The sequence below is a fragment of the Alligator mississippiensis genome, chromosome 2, assembly GCF_030867095.1.
Source record: "Alligator mississippiensis isolate rAllMis1 chromosome 2, rAllMis1, whole genome shotgun sequence".
In the NCBI taxonomy this organism is placed as follows: Eukaryota; Metazoa; Chordata; order Crocodylia; family Alligatoridae; genus Alligator; species Alligator mississippiensis.
The window spans coordinates 263,246,769-263,269,261 of record NC_081825.1 but is presented as its reverse complement, the minus strand read 5'-3'; the positions used below and the strand labels follow the sequence as shown (position 1 = coordinate 263,269,261).

General features: G+C 46.0%; 1 protein-coding gene and 1 long non-coding RNA gene across 3 annotated transcripts in view; one reads left to right on the top strand and one right to left on the bottom strand.

Annotated features, from left to right (window-relative positions):
* The window catches only part of SPTLC2 (serine palmitoyltransferase long chain base subunit 2), a 152,574-nt gene that overhangs the window by 54,825 nt on the left and 75,256 nt on the right, over nt 1-22,493 (top strand). For both annotated transcript variants that reach the window (XM_019478896.2, XM_014608284.3), the window contains exons 6-9: nt 3,946-4,039; nt 6,798-6,903; nt 7,799-8,018; nt 17,591-17,717. In XM_019478896.2, coding sequence (XP_019334441.1) covers nt 3,946-4,039; nt 6,798-6,903; nt 7,799-8,018; nt 17,591-17,717 — 547 coding nt within the window. The remainder of the gene's footprint in view (nt 1-3,945; nt 4,040-6,797; nt 6,904-7,798; nt 8,019-17,590; nt 17,718-22,493) is intronic.
* LOC132248804 (uncharacterized) lies at nt 1,561-22,004 on the bottom strand. The gene is made up of 2 exons (XR_009460231.1): nt 21,923-22,004; nt 1,561-2,023 (listed from the first exon to the last, which is right to left on the bottom strand). It is a non-coding gene; the product is annotated as an uncharacterized LOC132248804 (long non-coding RNA).

The window sequence follows — 22,493 nt, the reverse complement described above, 5'->3', positions numbered from 1 at the left end:
GCACATACACTATACACCTCAAAAGTTAGACCCAAATCACTAATTCGTATATCATGCACACAATGATGTTTGTGTTCTGGGAACTTTCACTCCCTACACTAACTGTCTCACCTGAACCTTCCCCCAAGTATCCCAGGTACCCCAAGCACTCACATTCACACTGTACCATCCAGGTTAGGAACTTAAGTTTGTGTGTGTGTTAAAGTGTAGGGAGTGAAAGTTGCCAGAACGGGGATTAGAACTGGTAGACTACAGAGAACCTGACTGAGGAACTGAGGCTTGGGTTTGTCACAACCCAAAGTTGTGATTTTTTGTTTGTGTGTGTGCTTCGGCACCGCTAAATTATTTCCCGCCAAATTTGTCACTTTCTTGGCACGGTAGAGTTCTCTGCTGCTAGAGAACTCTAGTGCAGCGGGGGATTTCCCGCCGGATTGCAGCTTCTTTGCAGTGTGCATCTCTTTCTTGCACCATAGTGATACACGTTGTAAAGAAGTTCCCGCCATTTGTATTAGGATCCGCGCCATGTTATAGGCCGATTCCTAATTTAGGCACACGTGGCGGCTAGTGATTGGCTTGCTAGCCGTACATAAGGCTTGGGTAGTTTCTGCCCAAGCCGGAGGAGGGAGGAAGAGAGAGAGATTCTGTGTGAAGATCTCCAAGTGCTGTGGACCCTCGCGGACCCGACGCGCCTCCCCTAAGCAGGCAATAGAGGCAATAGAACCGAGCCTACGGAGCTTTCGCTTCTCGCCTCTCCCCGTCGCCGAGCACAAACCTAGACGTATCCCTTTCCTGTAACTTCGGACCCCGTGGAGCCTAGCAAACTCCGGGGAAAACTTATCGGACCTGCGGAGCCTGAATAACTCCGGGGAAACTTTTCGAACCCAACTTAACCGGACCCACGGAGCCTAGCAAACTCCGTGGGAGCAATCGATTTGTCAGAATCCTCCAACGAGGGTTCAAGCGGGAGCTGTGCCTAGAAACTTGTCCAGCCTACACCAATACCATCTTTGGGTGTAAGTAAGCAATCTTTTCAATCAACCATTACGCCTCCGTAACTAATTCTAACTCGCGTGCGCTAAACCGCCCCACGGTTCTCTCCCACCCCGTGTGCCCGGACTGCTGGGCACAGCCCGCGTGCACCGGAGACGGGTCCGGTACGACCCCGGTTCGCCCCCGGCTTGCCCATGGCAGCCAGAATGGAATCGGAATCACCGCCGCGCATGGCGACGAGGGCGGGATCGGGGCCCGGCCCGCACAGGGTTTTCTTGAGGTAGACTGGGGCTGGAAACTGAGGCAGATAGCTGAGATATTGGTGGGGGGCGCAGATAAGTCCTGGCAAGGAGGAGACAGCCAGGAAAGAAACTGAGGCAGACACTTGGTTGCTCAGGGGAAAAGGAAAAGGCAGTGGGGATAAGACAGTGGCAAAGAAACGGGGTCTGGAGGCAGAGAGGAGCTCAGGACAGGTGTTGGAGGTGGCAGTGAGCCAGAAGCAGGAGAGGGAGAAATGAGACAGAAGTTAGAGATGCGAGGAGCAGAGATTGGAGCAGGGCCAAACCATAGTAAAGCAAAACCCAACTTAGAGGTCCAAATAGCAGTTTTATTAGACAGACAACACACTACACAGCCCCATGAAGTTAATGGTATGCACACGCGATCACAATGGCAGCAGGAGAAAGAGACTCAGTGGAAGGGTTGGAGTCCAGGTAGGGAAGAGAAGCAGAGTCCAAGTCCTTGGTTGAAGAGGGGGTGGGGGGTGATAGCTACCTATCCAGGCTGGAAAGGAGTTCTTGTCCAGTAGGTGTTGTCCAGAGGGGGGTCACTGGCAGGGCCTCTGGGTAGATAGGTGGTGTGGCATGGTGCTGGTCCAGATGGAGAAGGCATCCCACTGGGTCTGTTTTCACTGCCCCTTTTTATATGGGCAGACCTTGTGTGACCCTAGTGACAGGAGACATGCCCAGGCAAGGGTCAGCCCCTGGTGTACTGAGCATGTGTGCTCCATGCAGGGATGTGTAGTTTCCGGTATCTGTAATGGTGGGGTACAATGTTAAAAGTGCTGGTTCTGCAGGGTCTTTTGTTTTTCAAATGCTGGGTTCTTGTCTCTGTTCCTGGGTGAGGTCTGTGGTTTCTGGATGAATCAATGCGCAAGGTGATGGCCTGGTTGTTACAGACCATTCAGTAGAGGCCTGCTACCATTGTATTTCAATCATTCCCAATCACTGTCATTCATCCAGGAACCAATTTACATGGGAGGGGTGTATGAATCATACAGTTGCAACACAGGGGATGCCCAGGCAGAGGACACACAAGATGGAGGCTTGACATACAAAATGAAAACTTGACTTGCGCTAACTTACATATATAGGCCTAAAGCAGTAATCACACAGTATAAAAGCAGTACAAACATAATAATTATCACTTATAAAACAGCAGGTATCAATATCAAAATAGCAGGGAACTTACTTGCAAAGAGGGGAGAGAAAAATAAAACTTACTACCTAAAATGAAATGTTAAAGCTTATCCTACATCTTAGCTTACTTATACTTAACTATAGGGTCTAGAGAGGGAGAGAAAAAGTCAGAAATAGTTGGGGAAGGGGAGGGAATGCATTAAAAAAATAAAAAAATTGGGGGTTTTGCTACATTATCACAGTACAGAAGTATTTCTGTGCAGTTGCCCATGAACACGAGGAATTACTTTATCGGATTGGGCTGTAGTTTGTTTGAGTTGTCCTACCTTTGAATGTGTGCAGTAGTTATTTCTTCACTTTCTTTTTATCACTTCTAAATTAATTGCTTTCATTTAATCAAATATCCTCCTTTGATAAGAAAAGATTTAAAAGGCATGCTGATTTTAACCTCTTCTGGATCTCTTGTCACTTTGTGTTCTTCTGGTAGGTTTGCTGTCTAAACTGAAGTCCTATTTTTTTTCCAGTTTCTTCATATGGAAATCTCTCCAGGCTGTTAATCAGTTTCATCTAATGGCAAGGCATAATAAAAACTATGTAATGTATGCAGTTAGTGTGGGATAGCTGTCCTTCATTTATGTAATTCATACTAGTAAACGGAACAGAGGTAACTTATGGTGTGGGCTATGTGTTCGTCTGTCTTTGCCCTTAAGTTTAAAGCTGTTTAAGTTGTTTGATTTGGTGCAGTGTTATAGAAATAGATGACTGTATTTGAAAATCATCTAAAAGTCTTTCAAACTTACAGCCCCTTTCTGCATAAACCTGTTAATAATCTGATCTTCAAACTAGCGTGCAGTTCACCTGATGTTAACCTGGACTTACGTGCTGCTATCTAAGCAGCTCTGTCCCATTGTAATGCAAGAAATTATTTTCCCCAAGTTGCTTAAATTAAATTGAAGTTGTTTGGTTTCTAATCTTGAAGAATTACGACGTGTTCCACAACTTCAGTCTTTTTTCCTTTACTTCCTATTTTTGCATGAGACTTCAGCCTACAGTGTACCCACACTCTAGATCATTAAAAAAAGTTAGTTCAACTTGGTGCTCAAAGTGTGATCCATAGGGTACCTCACTTACTACTTTCCTATGGTAGGAAGAAGCATGGTTCTGTCACTAGGACACAGGTTTGGGATTTGGTTGGTTTGAGTTTATTTTTGTGACATTGCCATTGATTTTTATTCAGAGACCTTCAGCAAGTGGTTCCTTCCTCTGTTTGCCTGCAGAATACAGCTAGTATTGTTTGTTTTGTAAAACATCTGGTGATCCTCAGTTGACTTGCTACCTAAAGTGTAAGATATGACTAAGTTGTTGTTTTTGTTTTTTTGTTTATTTTAATTATCAGTATTTATTACTTCTGCTGCCATCCAGGCAGTGACTACCATTGAACTTGACAGTGAAGTGATTTAAAACTTGAAAGTACTAGATAGTCAACTACTAAACTCAGCCTGTTCAGTTGTTTGCCTTTTTTTCTCTCCTTATTCAGGGCTGCCTGATATTGAGTGATGAACTGAATCATGCATCACTAGTGCTTGGAGCAAGATTATCGGGAGCAACTATTAGAATCTTCAAACACAACAGTGAGTTACCTGATGAGGACTCCATCCTATTACAGCGCTGACAAGTCAAACTCTGTCTTTACTGGGCACTTGGGGCCAGGTTGTATTCCACCTACTGGGAATCTAAGCAGATTTAGGTATCTGGATGCAATTCTGTTTGACACTGCTCAAGTCCTTGAAAAAACACTTGGGTGGGTCCTCCTTGTGAGATTTGTAACATAGGCACATTACCCTTAAGATTTGTGACTCAAAATAGATGTGCTCATGTCTCTCTGTTTCAAGGACTCATACAGGGTAGAATAGAATTGGATACCTAATGAGGGAACAGAATCTGGCCTCTGGTTGCATGAATCTGAATTTCTGCTGGGGAAACCCATTGTCAGTAATTAATTAGAGGCTCTGGGAGCTGTTAGCACTGGGGGATTAATGAGGTAGCAAGACCTGGATTGACACTGTTAGTTGCTCTTCTTGATTCGCATTCCATGAACAACAGTTTTAACTTGTTGACACCCTGTGACAGTAGTGTAAGTAGGGATGTGCAAAAGGAACACCTGCCACAGGCACCAGAATTAACTCTCAACCCCTATGGTGCCTGCATCTCAGCAGTCCCATCATGCCAGTAACTATAAAACAGTTCCTGGCTGTTGCTACTGCTTTAAGAACAGCACAGCATGAGTAAGACTTGCTGACCTGTCCTGTCCTGTTCCTGCACCTGTTCTTGGAACCACTTTCCCCTCCACTCCTGCAGGATTTGCCCTGGGTGCCAACTCTATTTGTTATACCACTGCCCTGTGACTCCCTTATCCAAAACCAGCAATTGTTGATGGAAGAGGATACACCTTGGAGCCACTGATGATGGGAATGGAAGACCCTAGTAAAGAGGAGCGGGGGTGCATGGTACTCCTGTTGGAAGACATATGTGAAGTGGGTATAGAGGTGCCGATAAAGCCCCTGACAAAGGGGGAGATAGTGGAAGGAATTGCAAAGAATCCCTGAAAAGGGGGCATGAAAACGTGGTTCATAGGAGTTGTGGGGGAATGGGGGGGAGGGAAGGGGGGGTGCAACAAACTGGGCTTTCAAAAACCAAGTGCACAACCCTGAGCAGTTCTGTATTTGAACCTGTCTTCTGCCATTCTTGCCTCTTCATAAAATTGTCTGTTCTCATTTGCTTTAGTCTCCCCTGCAGTCCTTCTGCCTTCTACTTTACCCACCTCTTTTTATTCTTTGCTTCTACAAACATCCGTATTTTGACTCCTGCTTCCTACTGCTCCCTCTTAATTTCCATCTTCAAATACTTTGTCAAACCTTTCTCCACCTCATTCTGTGCCTGCCCTTGCTGTTGGTTAGCCTAATTCTGCCAGACTTGGCTCTAGCCTTTTGCCCTTTTGCTCTTCCCAGGTCCCGTCTTTCACCGCTGTAGACCTTTGGAATCCTTGTCTCCAGGTTCCTTCCTTTAAACTGATCTTTCCATTACTAGTGCACTAAACAACTCCTCTCACCTTTTTTTGGTTCATGTTTTGGTTCCTGTTTGCTGATGTTTGTTTATTTTTCCTTTAATCTTTCCCACTGTTACTTTCCAGAATCACTCCCCCACATCTACTTTTCATGATCATTTGCTTGTCTCTTTCCTACTGCCCCCCCCCCCCCCATTTTCATTCATGGCACACACTATCACTTCAACTTTCGAACTGATGACCCCAGCTCCAGTGTGCTTCCACCTCTTCACTCTCTATTTTGGATTGACTTGTACAATATCTATTTACTTTAGCTGTTCCCTCAACTGCATCTGTTATCTGTGTAGAAAGAAAGTGCGCTGCATAGTCTGACCTTGCTCAACATTAGCCCCTCCCCTTGCCTCCTATCCTGTCACTTGCACCATCGCTCATTCTGGACTACTGACATCTTAGGCTGTTGCTTGGAGCTCTGTTTCTATGTTGGCTGGCTCCCTGCTGTATTGTGACCCTCTACCCTAACCCTACTTTTGATTCTTATGCTTTCTTCTTATCTTTGTGCTTCAGTATTTCTACAGGCCCATAACTACCCAGACTTCCTCCACTAAATCTATTCTCTCTCCATCTCCATTCAACTCTGCTTGATTTCTGGCATAAAGTTTTCAACCCAGTCTCTCAGTTGACCATTTATTTCTTTTTTCAATCTTGTTTTTCTCCCATTACCATTTAATTCATTTGTATTTCTTTGCTCTGCCATCATTAAAGACTCTTCTTCCCTTCCTCTCCAGCTCCCAACCTGTTTCTCTCCCCTTTTACTTTCAAGTTACCTGTCTGTTCCTGATACAGTCATATCAAGCTCATTCAGCACCCAGGATGGTTAAGAGGGGAAAAAAAGTCTCATCTTCCCAGGATATTTGCACACTGAAGGCAGTTCATACCATTGCTGCTGCTATACCAGTGTCAGCTTGGACATCAGCTGCCCAATGGCACAAGCTCCCTGGTAGCCACTGCTGATGCCCTGTTTGCTTCCTACTGAGAGCTGTCCTGCAGGGGCCCCTGGAACCTCTACTGCCATTCTGCACTGCCCCAGAGACCACTGCCACCTTAGCAACAGGAGCATTGTGGGGATGACAGCCAGACAGGAGCCTGTGGGCTGCCAGTTGGACAGCCCTGATCTGTAGTGTTTCTAGGCTACTCTCCAAAGTGGAGGGTAATTGTGTCCTTATTTTGGATTCTACTAGGTCCAGTCATAACAAAGCTCCAGCTACAATGGGTATACAGCAAAGTGCTGCTTGGTCAAGTGTAACTGTGCTGCTCTTTTTGTGCAGATATGCAAAGCCTGGAGAAGCTGCTCAAAGATGCCATTGTGCATGGACAACCTCGCACACGCAGACCTTGGAAAAAAATCCTTATACTTGTGGAAGGAATATACAGGTGCAGGCTCTTCCCTGTATTGCTTACACTTCAGCTGTCAGGGTTTGGGTTCCATTGCTAGAACATCCGTGATGTGAACAATTCCCAACTATTTCCCTTGAAGGAAACCATTTGTTTTAGACTTATACTACTTTTTATCACTTCTCACCTGTTAACTGTTCAAGTGCCATACTAGAGCACTTCTCATCTCTAGTGCACTGCACAGATGGTAATTAATCTAATTGAATTTATATATGACACATGCCCAGTTTTGGAGCAGAGGTCTTAATTGGTATTTTGAACCCTCTCCATTCCTTTCTGGAAATTCTCTGTTAACAGGCTAACGGGAATAGATGGCAACACACAAAGTTTGGGAAGTTAGGAGCTTCTGGATGAGTTGTCCTGGCCCTTGGCTCATGATGACGTGCAGCACAAGAATTAAGTGGTTTTGTTCTCTTGGTGAAGGTGCTGACCATGCCTGATCAGCACTTATGAGGGGAACCAAAAATGTCAGCTTGGTGGATGACAATATAAAAACCTTGTTTATGAGGGTGGTGTGAAGGAGCAACGTGTTCTCTGTGTGTAAACATTGTTGTATACTTTCCCTTGCATTGTGACATTCTGTCATCCCTACTCCTCTTTAGTCTGCTTGAATTAATTGCCTTGTCCATTGGTGACCTACTATCAGGGAGATATAAATACTGAGTGCAAATGCAAATCCAGTCTTTCAGCCAGAAAATGTTTCATAGAAACATTGTGGTCTTCTGGGAGAGTTTAAATGATGTTCTGATAGCTGTTCAAAGGAAGAGAAGAGAAGAAAGTTAAGAAGCCACTTTACAATCTTCAAAAGGGGCCCCAACTACTAAATCCATTTACAGCTGAATTGAACTTGACTTGCTCTCTGCTTTTTTGACAGTATGGAAGGATCCATAGTCCGCCTGCCTGAAGTGATTGCTCTTAAGAAGAAGTACAAGTCATATTTGTATCTGGATGAGGCTCACAGTATAGGTGCTCTGGGTCCCACTGGACGAGGTGTGGTGGAATACTTTGGACTTAATCCTGAAGATGTGGATATTATGATGGGAACATTTACCAAGAGCTTTGGAGCTGCTGGAGGTTACATTGGAGGCAAGAAGGTAAGTATGAGACTGTGGTAGGAACTGAGTTGTTCCTTTGTGCTTGTGCTTGTGAATGTGGATGACCTGACTGCTATGGAAAGTGGAAACGTGTTTAGGTAGCTTTTAGCTATGATCTTGCCAAGCTCTATAAGAGGAGACCTTGATAAAACATTCACAGTTGACCTGTTTTTGAGTTCTTTTGGTTAGTACTTGGTTCCCAATTTATTTACCTTTCGGTGAGGTGAAAGTTGGTGGGAGGTAGAAGTGCTAAATCCAGGAGATGTGCCCCTAATTTCTAATCTCTCAGATATTTCTTTTGAAGCTTATGGATTTCCATCCTCTTCCACAAGAGGATTCTAGTTCTAATTAAACTTTGTAGAGGCCTAGAAAGTATTCTGTTGTATCTGTTCATAGAATCATAGGGCTGGAAGGGACCACAAAGAATCATTGAGTCCAGCCCCCTGCATGAGCAAGAAAGACATCTGGGGTCAGGTGACCCCAGCCAGGTGACTGTCCAGTTTTCTCTTGAAGACCTCTAGGGTAGATGATTGCACCAGCTCTGGGGGGAGCTTGTTCCATAGTCTGGACACCCTAGTTGTGAAGAAGTTTTTTCTAAAGTTCAGCCTAAAACTATCTTCCAGGAGTTTGTGGCCATTGTTTCTAGTTTTCCCACAGGGCACCCTGGTGAACAGTTGTTCACCGAGCCTCTGACGTATGCCTCTGATGTAGCGGTAAGCCGCAATCGGGTCCCCTCTCAGCCTTCTTTTCTTTAGGCTGAAGAACCTGAGATCCCTCAGCCTCTCCTCATGCAAGTCCCTGATCATACAGGTGGCCCTTCTCTGGACTCTCTCAAGCTTTAGCACATGCTTGTTGAAGTGAGGCGCCCAGAACTGGACACCATACTCCAGCTGCAGCTGCACCAATGTTAAGTAAAGCAGGGGGAATCACTTTAGATTTACTGGAGATGGATTGATTAATGCATGCCAGAGTTTTATTGGCACTAGCGGTTACTGCGTTGCATTGCCAGCTCACATTCATGCTGGGGTCTGTTGTTATCCACAGATCCCTTTCATTTGTAGTGCTGGTCAGGTTAGCGATGCCCAGCCTATAGGTGTGCTGGGGGTTCTTCCTTCCCAGGTGCAGCATTTTGCATTTCTCTACATTGAACCTCATCTGGTTCTGTTCTGCTCAACATGCCAGCCTGTCTAGGTCTGCTTGTATCTGCAGCCTATCTGCAGGTGTGTCCGCACAGCCCCATATCTCGGTGTTGCCTGCAAACTTGGCCAGTGGGCTTTTCACCCCCTCATCCAGGTTGTTGATAAAGATATTGAAGAGCACTGGGCCAAGTACCGACCCCTGGGGTACGCCGCTGCCCACATCTCACCAGGACGACATCGATCCATTCATTTGAACTCCCTGTGTCCTACCCCGCAACAAGTTTTGCACCCACTTGATGGTCCTGCAGTTGAGCCTGATATCTTCCAGTTTTTGATCAGTACCTCATGGGATACCAGGTCAAAGGCTTTCTGGAAGTTGAGGTATGTGATGTCAACCGCTTTTCTCTCGTTCTGTTCTATCAGGATTTTCCTTTTTGCCAAGGCCCTTCCTCCATTTGCTCATTGGACCTTCCAAGGACATTATTTTCTATGGGGGAAATCTTGCTGTAGAGTCCCAAGAAACGTGGAGGGCATGAACAGCTACAGCATCATCTCTTTTTTTGGATCTTATTGAGTGCATTCTTCCAGATGTCAGGCACTTGTCTCCTGGACTGGAATTCCACTACTTGGTCACTGTTAAATCACAACTTTAGTTGTATGCCATCTGCAACCAGTTCACCGACACGTGGCCCTATTGCGCTCTCTGGCTTGTTGCCAGGATGGCTAGCTCCTTATTCTCTCTTTCTGTGCAGTTCTTTCTAGCCTGTCAGCTTTTTAACCAATGTACTCTGGAATGACCTCTCTCAGACCACTCAAATTCCATTTCTACTAGGTAGGAGTGCACTTTCAACAAATATGTTGCTTCTAAACTTTGCCAACTTCTTACATGCTGGGAGGAAATTCTTCTGTTGGTTTTATCTGTGTAGTCCTGTTTTTATTTTATGGTTGTGGAGGGTAAAATATATGCCTGCATCCGCATAAACTGTTTATAAAAACGTTTAATGATGAGTAACCTAATTTTAGATCTAATGCACTCATTTCCCTTGTGACCTCACTTCATCTCCTAGCTGAAGTAGTAGGTGCACTGAACTGGAGAGTGCACGAGAGGGAGGTAGCAAAGGGACTTTCAGAATCTTTAAGTTATACCTGCGGCCATTATTTATACTGCACTGAAACGAGCAGGGGATTGTAACAGAGCACCCTGTGCTCTGTTACTAGCAGGGGCCTGAATGGCAACTAGGGAGCCTGCAGCTGCCTGCAGTGACAATTAGGCAGTTGCCTGATTGGGAGCAGGGCCCAGCTGTGCTCTAAGAGCTGAGCCCTGAGCTGCAGAGGCAGCAGTTCACTGCTGCAGCCAAAGGAACAACACTTGTCTGAGCTGCTGCTCATGGAACATTTCTTGGAGGTAAGGGCTATGGGGAAGGAGGAGGCCCAATGGTCCTGGACATGACAGAAAACTGCACCCTGCCAGGGACGGGTGGCCTGGTGGGACTGTCTGTGGCAGGACAGTTCCTCAGAAATACCAGGCCAGTTGCTTGCCTTTCACAAGGGCAGTATGGGACACCTCTTAACCCCAGTCCCACATCCCTGGTGGGTGAAATTGAGCAGGTGGAGCCTGGACTCACCGAATGTACTGGGGCAGGGCCAAGGTCAGTGGAGGGACCTGTGGCAGTGCCCAGACTCTAAGGTGGAGGTCTGAGACTGCATATAGGAGCCAGCATGGAGCTCCAGGGGAGTGGGGCCCTGAGCCTTGGAGGTATTAAGGAAGCTCCCAGGGCTAGGGATAATGGGATAGCCCAGGGAGGGCTTGGGGACAGGGCTCAAAGCCCTGATCCTTCAGAGTGTGTGCAGGGTTGGAGCCCCATGCACACATGTGTAAAGAGAACCCAGGGTGAGGGTGCTGGGGCCATGAGCTCCGGTAGGGAGCAAATCCCAGTGAGACTCCAGAGCTTGAGTCCCAGTGAGAGCCACTGAAGGAAACCTGCAAGGCATGGGCTACAATAAGGGGAGGTCGGAGTCGTATACATAGGCTCTTGTCATCAGGGCAGATAAATGTGCAGCCTTTCCTGCCTGATTAACACTGGACTGTTAGTAGCATCAAGGCGAGGAGGTGGGCGGCTAGCCCTAAGACAAGTGGGTGGACCTACGTTAGACTGGGCCTGGGACGCCCACTTGTTACACAGGGATGCTTGTAACACTCATATGCCTTGTTTGCTGACTTATGTAGCAGTGGCCTGTATAGTTTCATAGATTGTAAGGGGCTGGAAGACACCTTGTAGATCATTGGGTCCAGTCCCCCTGCACTAGGCAGGAAAAGACATCTGGGGTCGTGACCCAGCAAGGTGACTATCCAGTCTCCTTTTGAAGATTTCCAGGGTAGGTGACTGCACCACCACTGGAGGGGGAGTCTATTACACAGTCTGGACACCTTGATTGTGAAGGAGTTTTTCCTGGAATTGAGCCTGAAGCAGCCTTCCAGGAGTTTGTATCCATTGCTCCTGGTCTTCCCCAGGGGTGCCCTGGTGAACAGCTGTTCACCGATTTCTTGATGTACTCCCCTGATGCAGTGGTAAGCTGCTACCATGTCCCCTCTCAGCCTTATCTTCTGTAAGCTGAGGAGGCCCAAGTCCCTTAGCCTCTCCTCATATGGCTTGTTTTGCAAGTCCCTGATCATACAGGTGGCTCTTCTCTGGACCATTTCAAGCTTTTCCACATCCTTGTGGAAGTGCAGCACAGTACTCCAGCTTTGGTCTCACCAGTGCAGAGTACAGTGGGAGTATCATTTCCTTAGTTTTGCATGAGATGCAATGGTTAATGCATGCCAGTGTGTTGTCTGCCCTGCTGGCTACAGGATTGCAATGCTGGATCATGTTCATGGTGGTCAATCACTACCCCCAGGTCCCTTTCGGCGGTGGTGCAAGTCAAATTGTCACCACCGAGCCTGTAGGTATGATGGAGATTGTTTGACCCCAGATGGAGCACCTTATACTTCTGAGTGTTGAACTTCATCTGGTTCCAGTCCGCCCAGCTCTCCAGCCTGTCCAGGTTCATAGATTCATAGATGTTAGGGTCGGAAGGGACCTCAATAGGTCATCGAGTCCGACCCCCTGCATAGGCAGGAAAGAGTGCTGGGTCTAGATGACCCCAGCTAGATGCATATCCAACCTCCTCTTGAAGACCCCCAGGGTAGGGGAGAGCACCACCTCCCTTGGGAGCCCGTTCCAGACCTTGGCCACTCGAACTGTGAAGAAGTTCTTCCTAATGTCCAGTCTAAATCTGCTCTCTGCTAGCTTGTGGCCATTATTTCTTGTAACCCCTGGGGGCGCCTTGGTGAATAAAAACTCACCAATTCCCTTCTGTGCCCCCGTGATGAACTTATAGGCAGCCACAAGGTCGCCTCTCAACCTTCTCTTGTGGAATCTGAAAAGGTCCAGGTTCTCTAGTCTCTCCTCGTAGGGCTTGGTCTGCAAGCCCTTAACCATACGAGTGGCCCTTCTCTGGACCCTCTCCAGGTTATCCGCGTCCCTCTTGAAGTGCGGTGCCCAGAATTGCACGCAGTATTCCAACTGCAGTCTGACCAGCGCCCGATAGAGGGGAAGTATCACCTCTTTGGATCTATTCGTCATGCATCTGCTGATGCACAATAAAGTGCCATTAGCTTTTTTGATGGCTTCGTCACACTGCCGACTCATGTTCATCTTGGAGTCCACTAGGACTCCAAGATCCCTTTCCACTTCCGTGCCACCTGGCAGGTCATTTCCTAGGCTGTAGGTGTGCTGGACATTTTTCCTCCCTAGGTGCAGCACTTTGCATTTCTCCTTGTTGAACTGCATCCTGTTGTTTTCTGCCCACTTGTCCAACCTGTCCAGGTCTGCTTGCAGCTGTTCCCTGCCCTCCGGCGTGTCCACTTCTCCCCATAGCTTTATGTCATCCGCAAATTTGGACAGAGTACACTTCACTCCCTCGTCCAAGTCGCTGATGAAGACATTAAAGAGTATCGGTCCAAGGACCGAGCCCTGCGGGACCCCACTGCCCACACCCTTCCAGGTCGAAACTGACCCATCCACCACGACTCTCTGGGTGCGACGCTCCAGCCAATTCGCCACCCACCAGACTGTGTAGTCATCCAAGTCACAGCCTCTTAACTTGTTCACCAGTATGGGGTGGGATACTGTATTGAAGGCCTTCCTGAAGTCTAAGTATATGACATCCACCCTTACTCCTGTGTCCAGGCGTTTCGTAACCTGGTCATAAAAAGATACTAGATTAGTCAGGCACGATCTGCCTGCTACGAACCCGTGCTGGTTTCCCCTCAGCATAATTTGTCCTGCCGGGCTCTCACAAATGTAAGCCTTGATAATTTTTTCAAAGACTTTGCCAAGGATGGAGGAGAGACTGACTGGCCTATAGTTGCCCAGGTCCTCCTTCCTCCCCTTCTTGAAAATGGGGACCACATCGGCCCTTTTCCAGTCCTCCAGGACTTGGCCCATGCGCCACAAGCATTCAAATATTCCCGCCAGTGGCTGTGCAGTGACGTCGGCCAGTGCCTTCAGTACCCTTGGATGGAGCTCATCCGGGCCTGCCGACTTAAAGGCATCCAGTTCCTCCAAGTGACTCTGCTCCATCTCAGGGTCTACGCATGGTAGTCTGGCGCCTTGCTGCTGCTTCTCTACAACCCCAGTGAGAGACTTGTCGTGCCCCTCTCTTAGGAACACTGAGGCAAAGAAGTCGTTGAGGAGTTCAGCCTTGTCCCCCCTGTCCGTCACCAATTGCTTCTGCCCATTTAGCAGGGGTCCTATTCCTCTCTGGGCCTTCCTTTTACTCCCTATATCTCTAAAAAACCAACTTCTTGTTATCCTTTACTTGGGATGCCATCCTCAGCTCCATGGTAGCTTTGGCCCGTCTAACTGCCTCCCTACAAGTGCGAGCAGAGGAGGTATACTCCTCTTTGGTGATCTCTCCCTGTTTCCACTGATGTGCTCCCTTTTTGTCCCTTAGGCTGCCCTGGATTTCTCTGGTCAGCCAAGGAAGCCTCCTGGCCCCTTTCCCTCTTTTTCCTCGCATCAGGATTGTCTTGCTTTGTGTCTGAAGGATCATTTCCTTAAGGCACAGCCACCCTTCTTGGGCTCCCACCACTTCAAAACTCCTACTCTGCAGTGCGTCCTTGACTAATCGCCTGAGTTCATTGAAATCAGCTTTCCTAAAGTCTAGCACTTTCACCCTACTAGTTACCTTACCCACTCAACGTCTTATGAAGAATTCTATTATTAGGTGATCACTGTCCCCCAGATGGCTACCGATCTGTAGGTCCCCTACCGTGTCATTCCCCCATTGCCAATACCAGATCCAGTAAGGCATTCCCCCTAGTGGGACCGTGTACCTCCTGAGTCAGGTGGAGGTCCTGTACACAGGACAGGAACCTGCGTGAATGGTGGGACTTTGCTGTCTGCGTCTCCCAGCAGATGTCCGGGTAGTTCAGGTCCCCCATGACTACCGCCTCCTTAGCTTTTATGGTCTCTGAGAGCTGCCTCAGGAGCCCCGTGTCTAGTTCTTTCCCCTTGGTGTGGGGGTCTGTAGCAGACCCCTACCACCAAATCCCTTTCTCCTTGCCCCCCATGTAACCTAACCCACAAACATTCTACTTCTTCATCCTTCGATTCTGTCTTGATGAGTGTCGATGTATATTGCTCATTGACATAGAGCGCAACCCCTCCCCCTTTCTTCCCCACCCTGTCCTTTCTGTACAGCCTATAACCCTCAATATGTACCGCCCAGTTGTGGGATGAATCCCACCAGGTTTCTGTTAGCCTTACTAAAAGGTCTGCCTCTATCTGCAACCTATCTTCTGGCATGGCCATGCTCCCCCATAACTTGATGTTGTCCGCAAACTTGGCCAGCAAGCTTTTTACCCCCGCATCCAGATAATTGATAAAGACGTTGAAAAGCACTGGTCCAAACACGGACCCTTGAGGGACACCACCGGCCACTTCTTGCCAAGATGGCACAGATCTGTTCATGAAAACTCCCTGGGTCCTACTGTGCAGCCAGTTTTCCACCCACTGAACTGTTGAGCAGTTAAGCCTACAATCTTCCAATTTTTCCACAAGGATATTGTGGGATACTAGATCAAAAACCTTTTGGAAGTCTAGGTATATAATGTCGACCTTCTCTCCTGTGTCTAGGTGGCGAGAGACCTGTTCGTAGGAGATGAGATTGATAAGATGAGATTTACCCGCGACAAAGCCATGCTGGCTGTCATTCAGAATCTTACCCTCAGTGAGCATATTGCATATAAATTTTTTTAAATAGATTTTCTAGGATTTTCCTTGGGATGGAGGTTAGGCTGATTGGCCTATAGTTGCCTGGGTCTTCCCTTTTCCCTTCTTGAAGATGGGCACATTGTTGGCCCTCTTCCAATCCTTAAGGATCTCCCCTGTGTGCCATGATTTCTGAAAGAGTTTTGCCAGGGGTTCTGCAGTGACCTCAGCCAGCTCCATCAGCACTCTTAGGTGAAGTCAATCTGGTCCTGCTGCCTTAAATGTCTAGCTTTTTAGTTGGTTTTGCACCAGCTCAGCATCCACAGTAGGAAGGCTATCATTCCCACCATGCCCCCTGTGATCCTTATGTCACTTGTGTTTCCTCTTGGTCTGGTGAAATACTGAAGCAAAGTGGGCTGTCAGTTCATTTGTTTCCTGAGTGTCCATTACCAGCTGTCCTGAGGTGTTAAGCAGGGGCTCCACGCTTCCATTTCTTTTCCTTCTGCTCCCTACATACCTAAAGAAGGAGTTTTTTTATTGTCTTTGACTCCCTCGGCTAACTTAAACTCAGTCACTGCCTTAGCTTTCCTAATCATTTCCCTACAAGTGCAGACCACTGTTGTATAGTCCTCCTTGAGGACTGTCCCTAGCTTCCACTGTGTACGTTTCTTTTTTTTTTTTTTTTCTTTTTCAAGAGGACCGCGATGTCCCTATTGAGCCAGGAAGGCTTCGCAGCCCTTCTGCTACCTTTCCTCTTCATGGGAACAGTTTTCTTTTGTGCTTTGAGGATCGTGTCCTTGAGGAATGACTGTTCTTCGTGCGCCCCATTCGTCTTCCATCCCTGGTCCCACATCGCCTTCCCTACTAATGCCCTGAGCCTGTTAAAGTCAACATTTTTGAAGTCCAGGACTTCAGTCCTGTTAATTGACTTGTCAGCCTTGCGGCGGACAGCGAACCTGTCGCCCAGGCTACCTTCAGTGTTCAAGCCACACGCAGGCTTATCTTCTTTGGCCAAGACCGAGTTTAGGAGAGCAGTACCTCTGGTTGGCCCTTGCACTGCCTGGCTCAGAAAGAGCTCCTTGATTCAGTTCTTTTTTTTTTTTATAGTTAAGAAGATACATGACCAATCTGACCTCGCTGAGTTCCTCCCAATCTGTGTCCGAGGAATTGAAGTTGCCCGTGACAACCAAATCCCTTGCACGCACGGCCTCTGTCAGTTTTTGAGAGAACTCCAGATCAAGCTCCTCCCCTTGGTTTGGTGGCTTGTAATAAACGCCCACAGTTAGGTCTCTCTCTCCCCTCAGCCTTGACCCCCAGAGGGTTTCAAGCTGCTTTGCTTTGCGGCCAGTGTCAGCCTCCAGAGAGGTGTACTGCTCCCTCACATAGAGAGTTCCCCCTCTGCCTTTTCTCCCTGTCGGGTCCCTTCTGAGCAGGGTGTAGTCCTCTATGACTACACTCCAATCATGTGAGGAGTCCCACCAGGTCTCTGTGATCCATACCAGGTCATGTTGTCCACTAGAGAGCAGGAGGGCTGGCTAGGTCCTGCTTGTTCCCCATGCTCCTGGCATTGGTGTACAGGCAGCTGAGAACCCCAGCTGACACCCTCCATTTCCTGAGATGCTGTGGGAGAACCCTTCTGCTAGCATTTTCAAAACCAGTTACCTTAATGTGCTCCACGTGGGAGCTTTCTTGTGTCAGTCCCTAGATATGCTCCACTTGGAGTTTTCCTGTCCCCCAGCAAAGTCAGTATAGGCACCTACAGGCCTTGCTTCTTTTGTACCTCTCCAACATTGCAATAATTCCTTGAAACATGTCTAAAATTATTTCAGCTGTACACAAGACAGTTTGTCTCAATCTGCTGCTGTGACTGACAGCTGAGTGAATAGGTTTGAATTAAAGGTTTGACTTGAATCAACACTCACCTCACCCAGCAACAGAGTAGAACACACAGGAATGGCTCACCCCTGTTGTTAACACTTTCATTGTATTTGATGGTAGTAATGAATGTCTTAAGTACCTGTTTGAAAAGCCCAATCCATTTTATTTAGCTTTAGAATGGTGTGTATCTGTATGAGGCATTTTGTAATCACTTTATAAGAGTGACTGTCACTGAAGCCTGCTTCTTTAACGCTCTGATTCTAGGGTGATGATATGACTGTCTGTTGTATTTTGTCAGGAGCTGATTGATTATCTCCGCACATATTCTCATAGCGCAGTGTATGCTACATCATTGTCACCACCTGTTGTGGAGCAAATCATCACCTCCATGAAGTGTATTATGGGTGAAGATGGCACAATTTCTGGTGAGTCTTTCTTGTTGGATAAATACTTGCAGTCTGGGGCTGAAGAGCATTCTGTACGTACAGAAAATGTAACCGTTTATAGCTGTGGCACAAGGTAATTATGAAAACTTACTACTGGATGATTTAGTGTTACTCTGGTAAACTGCGTCCCTGACTCGGCAGCAAGCTAATTATTTACTTGACATTTTATAGTATTGCTGCTTTCCAGTACTACTCACCCTAGTTACCTTGTAGGATAGTCCCAGCTATGTAAGGTCATGTTAACCTTACATACAACGCTGACATTTTTTATATTGAATTTTTTTTCTGTATTTGTTTTTGTTTTGTAATCTCTTCCTTACTACTCATGTTCCCCATCTACATTATACTGTAAGTGCTGTTTTCAGGAGGTTTCCAAGACATAGGGCTGTAAGAGTAAGCAGTCCTGTTTTAACTGTAGATATCATATCTGGTGTGTTTTGACTTCTTCCATAAAGTGTGGTTCTTGGAGACTCACACTTTTCTTTGGAAAGAAATAGGGAAGAACAGTTTTAAAACCATTTCTCAGTTTCAGAACTGAAGCATGTTTTCCTTGAAAGCTGCCTTCTGACTTGTCAACAGAGTGTTCAGCCATTCTTCCATCCTGTCAGTTTTTTCCTCTCCTTTACAAAGAGAGCAATTTGAAGGGAAGCCTGAGAGTGTATACGAATGTTCTGGGAGACTTGCTTCCTCCCTCAAAGTGCTCTACTTGTTCATCTAGGCATTTTTAAGCAGGTCACTCAAAAATGCTGATTTTGAGTTAGCCCATTGATTGGAAATTTTTAGCAGCTGCTGTAGTAGAATATTCTCCATTCCAGATAGAGATTATTGTTTAGATCTAGAGGCTTTATGTGGATGGTTTTTATGCGACCCTCTTCATTGTGTACCAACAAGGGGTGTCAAGAGAGTTTATTCAGAATAGATATGATGATTAGTAATCCAGACACCATCTTTGAGTTCTAATAAAAATACAAATCTGACTCCTGATATTTTCAGCTTTCAGCCACAAGGTGGTGGTAGGTACTGAAGAATTTACCTGATCTGGAACATCAAGTGAAAGTAATCGTTTTTGACATGATGGAAAAGCACATAGTGAACTCGTAACTGTTTCTGTGTTTAAAACAGGATTGATCCAACTTCTTTGCATTATTTTAAAGTTAAGACAGTGCTGATGATTGTTCCTGTGCTAGTATGCATTCTTTTGAGGAGGAATTGGTAATTGTTGAGACCAAACCTGCCAGGCAATTCTATCTATGGCCACCCTAGTTTGAGGGCTTTGTATGGTGTTCCAGACAGGTGACCTGAGCACTGTGCCTAGAATCCTTCTCCAGCCTTCGGAAGTAGATATCCATAAGTTGTTACTATGGGAAGTAAAGCTATGGCAGAGATGGGTCTTTCAGCCTGCCCTAGTGATAGCTAGGTCTGAGTTGCTTTTGATTCAACATTTGTCAGCAGCTCCTCCAATTGATTTCCTCAGGCATCGCTTTTGTTGGGCCACTGCCAATATGTGCTGTGCATAATGAAGTAATGAGTAAAGAAAGTGTAACTGATTGCAAGCTGTAAATAAATGGGGCAAGGCTAATGTTTCCATAGTTTTCTAAAGTGTCATTTACAAATGCTGGAATTTCTAGTAGCTCTTCTGTTTTAAAGAGGTGTTCTTGGTCTCTGCTACTCTGCATCAGTCATCAAAGCTTGATGTTGCAAGCTTTCCTTTTGGGGGGTTTTTTGGTGTTCCTCAGAGGTACTTGACTTGACAGCTGAAATCCCATCCTGTTTTGTGTGGGCTCCAGTGCAGTGCTTTTCACACTTCCTCCATAAGTCATCAGGGGATTTGCAGAGAGATTAGGGTTAATGGCAGAGCAGGCGGGGAAGCAGTGTACTGCTGTTCTAGGGCTGCATCCATTGGCTCCATGTCAGTCTGTAGGGGGGGGCATGGCAGAAGTGGTATAAAAATTAGTTTTGTGTGGCATATTCCCTCTTTTGAAAGCATCTTCTCCAATTTGTTTTCAGTGGGTGCGTCAGTTGTCAACACCAGCATGATCTGAGGTTGGGAATTAAGTATTTGTTATTTCCTTGTATTGTTTTAAAGGTGCTGTTGCCTTGTAGTCTTGTTCGGTGGAAGAAGTTCATTTAAAACCTCTTTGCATGGATTAAACTGCCCTTTATTGTGACTTTGTAAAATGCTTGTCCTGTTAGTGACTGTTGCTGAGTCACAGGGATTAAGAAGGCATTCAAGGTATAGGTAGAAGAATACGTAAGGCGTAACCATAAGGAGTGAGCACGAATGGTAACTGTCAGGGAAAATGGATAATTAAATGAAGGAGTATGTTGAGCTGTTGCTGTTTTGTTTCTGAAATGGAGTAGAAGCTAATGCTAAGATTACAAACAAACATCCCATTTGTTTTAGGAGAAATGGCTTTCTCCCAGGACAGTCATTCAGGCATCCACATCCATTGTCCTGGGACCATGTTAAAAAAGTTCATAGGATCCGCAGTGCTAAGTTTGTCCTGAGACAACTGCAAAGCAAATCTGAATGGCTGTCCTAGGATTGCATCATTGAATCGATGCCAAAACTGGTGCGCATTCAGCTTCTTGCTCAACTCTGATTTGGAGGGGGTTGTACATGCCAGTCCTGAGACTTTTCTGTTCTGGGACAAATGAGCATCTGTTCCTGGCTATAAAACAAACATCCCCTCCCCAGTCCTGAAGTAGCAAAGACTAATTTTGTAGGTTCAGGAAACTGAGGCATGTCATGACTGCCAAGGCCCAGAGGAAACTAACAGTTGCTCTTGGATACTATATTTATTGGTTCTCAATCCTGTGCTTTCTAAATGAGTTAGTCTAAGGTGCCACCTTACCCTGCTGTGTAATTTGAGTTACGACAAAGCTTTGCATTCCGAGAGTGATTATTACAGTCTTTGACTTAGTCATTTGCCTGCACCTGCTCCACATGCATGATCTTAAAAGCTGTCATCTACTTTCTGACATCCAGATTCTTTGTGGAAACTAATTATGAGATCAGAATGGTGACCCTGAAGTGAGAAACAAACTGCAGGAGTAGATTTCTCCTCCAGCCCCCCCCCCATTTTCATGCATTGGTATCTGGTTATCTAACAGAATCTCCAAACTTGCAACACAAGATAGGAACTGCACTGTGTAACTATATATGTAGCTGAGTAAGTATATAGTATTACTAAATATTCTCCTCGATGTCTCTTTAGTTAAGCTGCCATTAACTAAACGGTGTCAATAAATGGGCAGCATGGGTAAAACATGTGTGCCATAGAAAACAGCATCCTCACTTATGGAACACAGTGAGGCAGCTAATAAAAGCTGGTTTTAGACTTAATTGGGTGATGGCACATAAATATGTAGATTGCATTAGAACGTGAGTTGCATTGAGGTTTTTTTTTCATTGGCTGTTTAAATTAATGTCAGTCCTGGGTATTACCCTCCTAATAGGTTCCTTTGTGACTCTAAAAATGTAATTGAGGCAAAATTTGTGTGTTGTGTCAGTGAAGTAGACTGCCCTAGATGGGTAGGCTTCAAAACCTGGCTCTTTTGGCTGCCATACTGATGACTGGGCCATGTTTTCCATTCTTGGTGAGGTGCTGCTTCTGTTACTGCACTTCATACAGTGCTTCTCAAATCGCTTGCTCTAGAGTCCACCAGCCCCACTTATTGAGTTACTTTCCATTTGCATAACTAGCTAAAGAGACCAGTTTTGGGATCTTCAGATGCAGCACATGAGTTTCTTTTCCTGAGCTTTGAAAGTTTCTGCAGAAGCAATGGTAGCCAAGAATTAAACACTTCAGATATGCTGGACACACTCTTTTCTGGGAATGGAGCCTCTAACCATAATCCTCTTACTGGATTTGGCATGATGTAGAAAAAATGAGGGAAGAACAAAATGGCTCCTTTTCATAAGACCAAGCACTGGTTTTGAGATTCTAACGCTCCCAGTCAAAACCCTGTCAAAGGAATTGCAAGTGGTTAGTGTTAAAGGCATGTCTCAGTAGTTCAGTCTCTGCGTCTCTCCCCTCACCGTTCTGTCCTCAACAAAGGAAGAGGAATCTCTGGCTATAGTGGTGGCTCTGTCCACATGTGGTTTATAGATGTCAAATAAAGGAAATAAAGCACAACATAAAACAACAATTTGATTTCTTTACAGCTCAAAACTTACGTACACAAGATGGCCAAATGCTTCCTGGAGTCCTAATGAATGCAGCCATTAGAGACAGCAGGCAGAGGAAGCAGTCCTGTGGTGTGAGGGGACTGCACTTCTAGCCAGTTAAAACTTGTCAGCTCTTACTTGTTCTGGGCAGTAATTTGAGTACAAAATTTGCTCATTCTTACTTAAAGTGGAAGATAACAAAAACTAGAAGTAAATCCCTGATGTTCCCTGGCTGGGGAGTGGGAAAAACAGATTTACTGCAATCAGCTTCTCAGCTTTGCAAACACAAGTGATAGGATGGGTGCCTTTTCCTGTAATAAAAACAGCAGCATGCCACAGCCAGAGACAGAAGTGGGATAAAGGGCTCTGTTCATAGTTATCAATAAAGCAATGAGATTAATTTTGTTTTCATGTGGGATCTGATAATGTCAAATCTTGGAGCACAGCAGTGTTTGGTGTACTTGCTAATTGGGTATGGCACCTTCCAGGAAAATCTAGAGACTATAGGAAGTGCCGTGGATAATTTAAGAATGTTTTCTTCCTTGACCATATGGCTGTTAAGCACTGATAGGTGTGCTCTTACT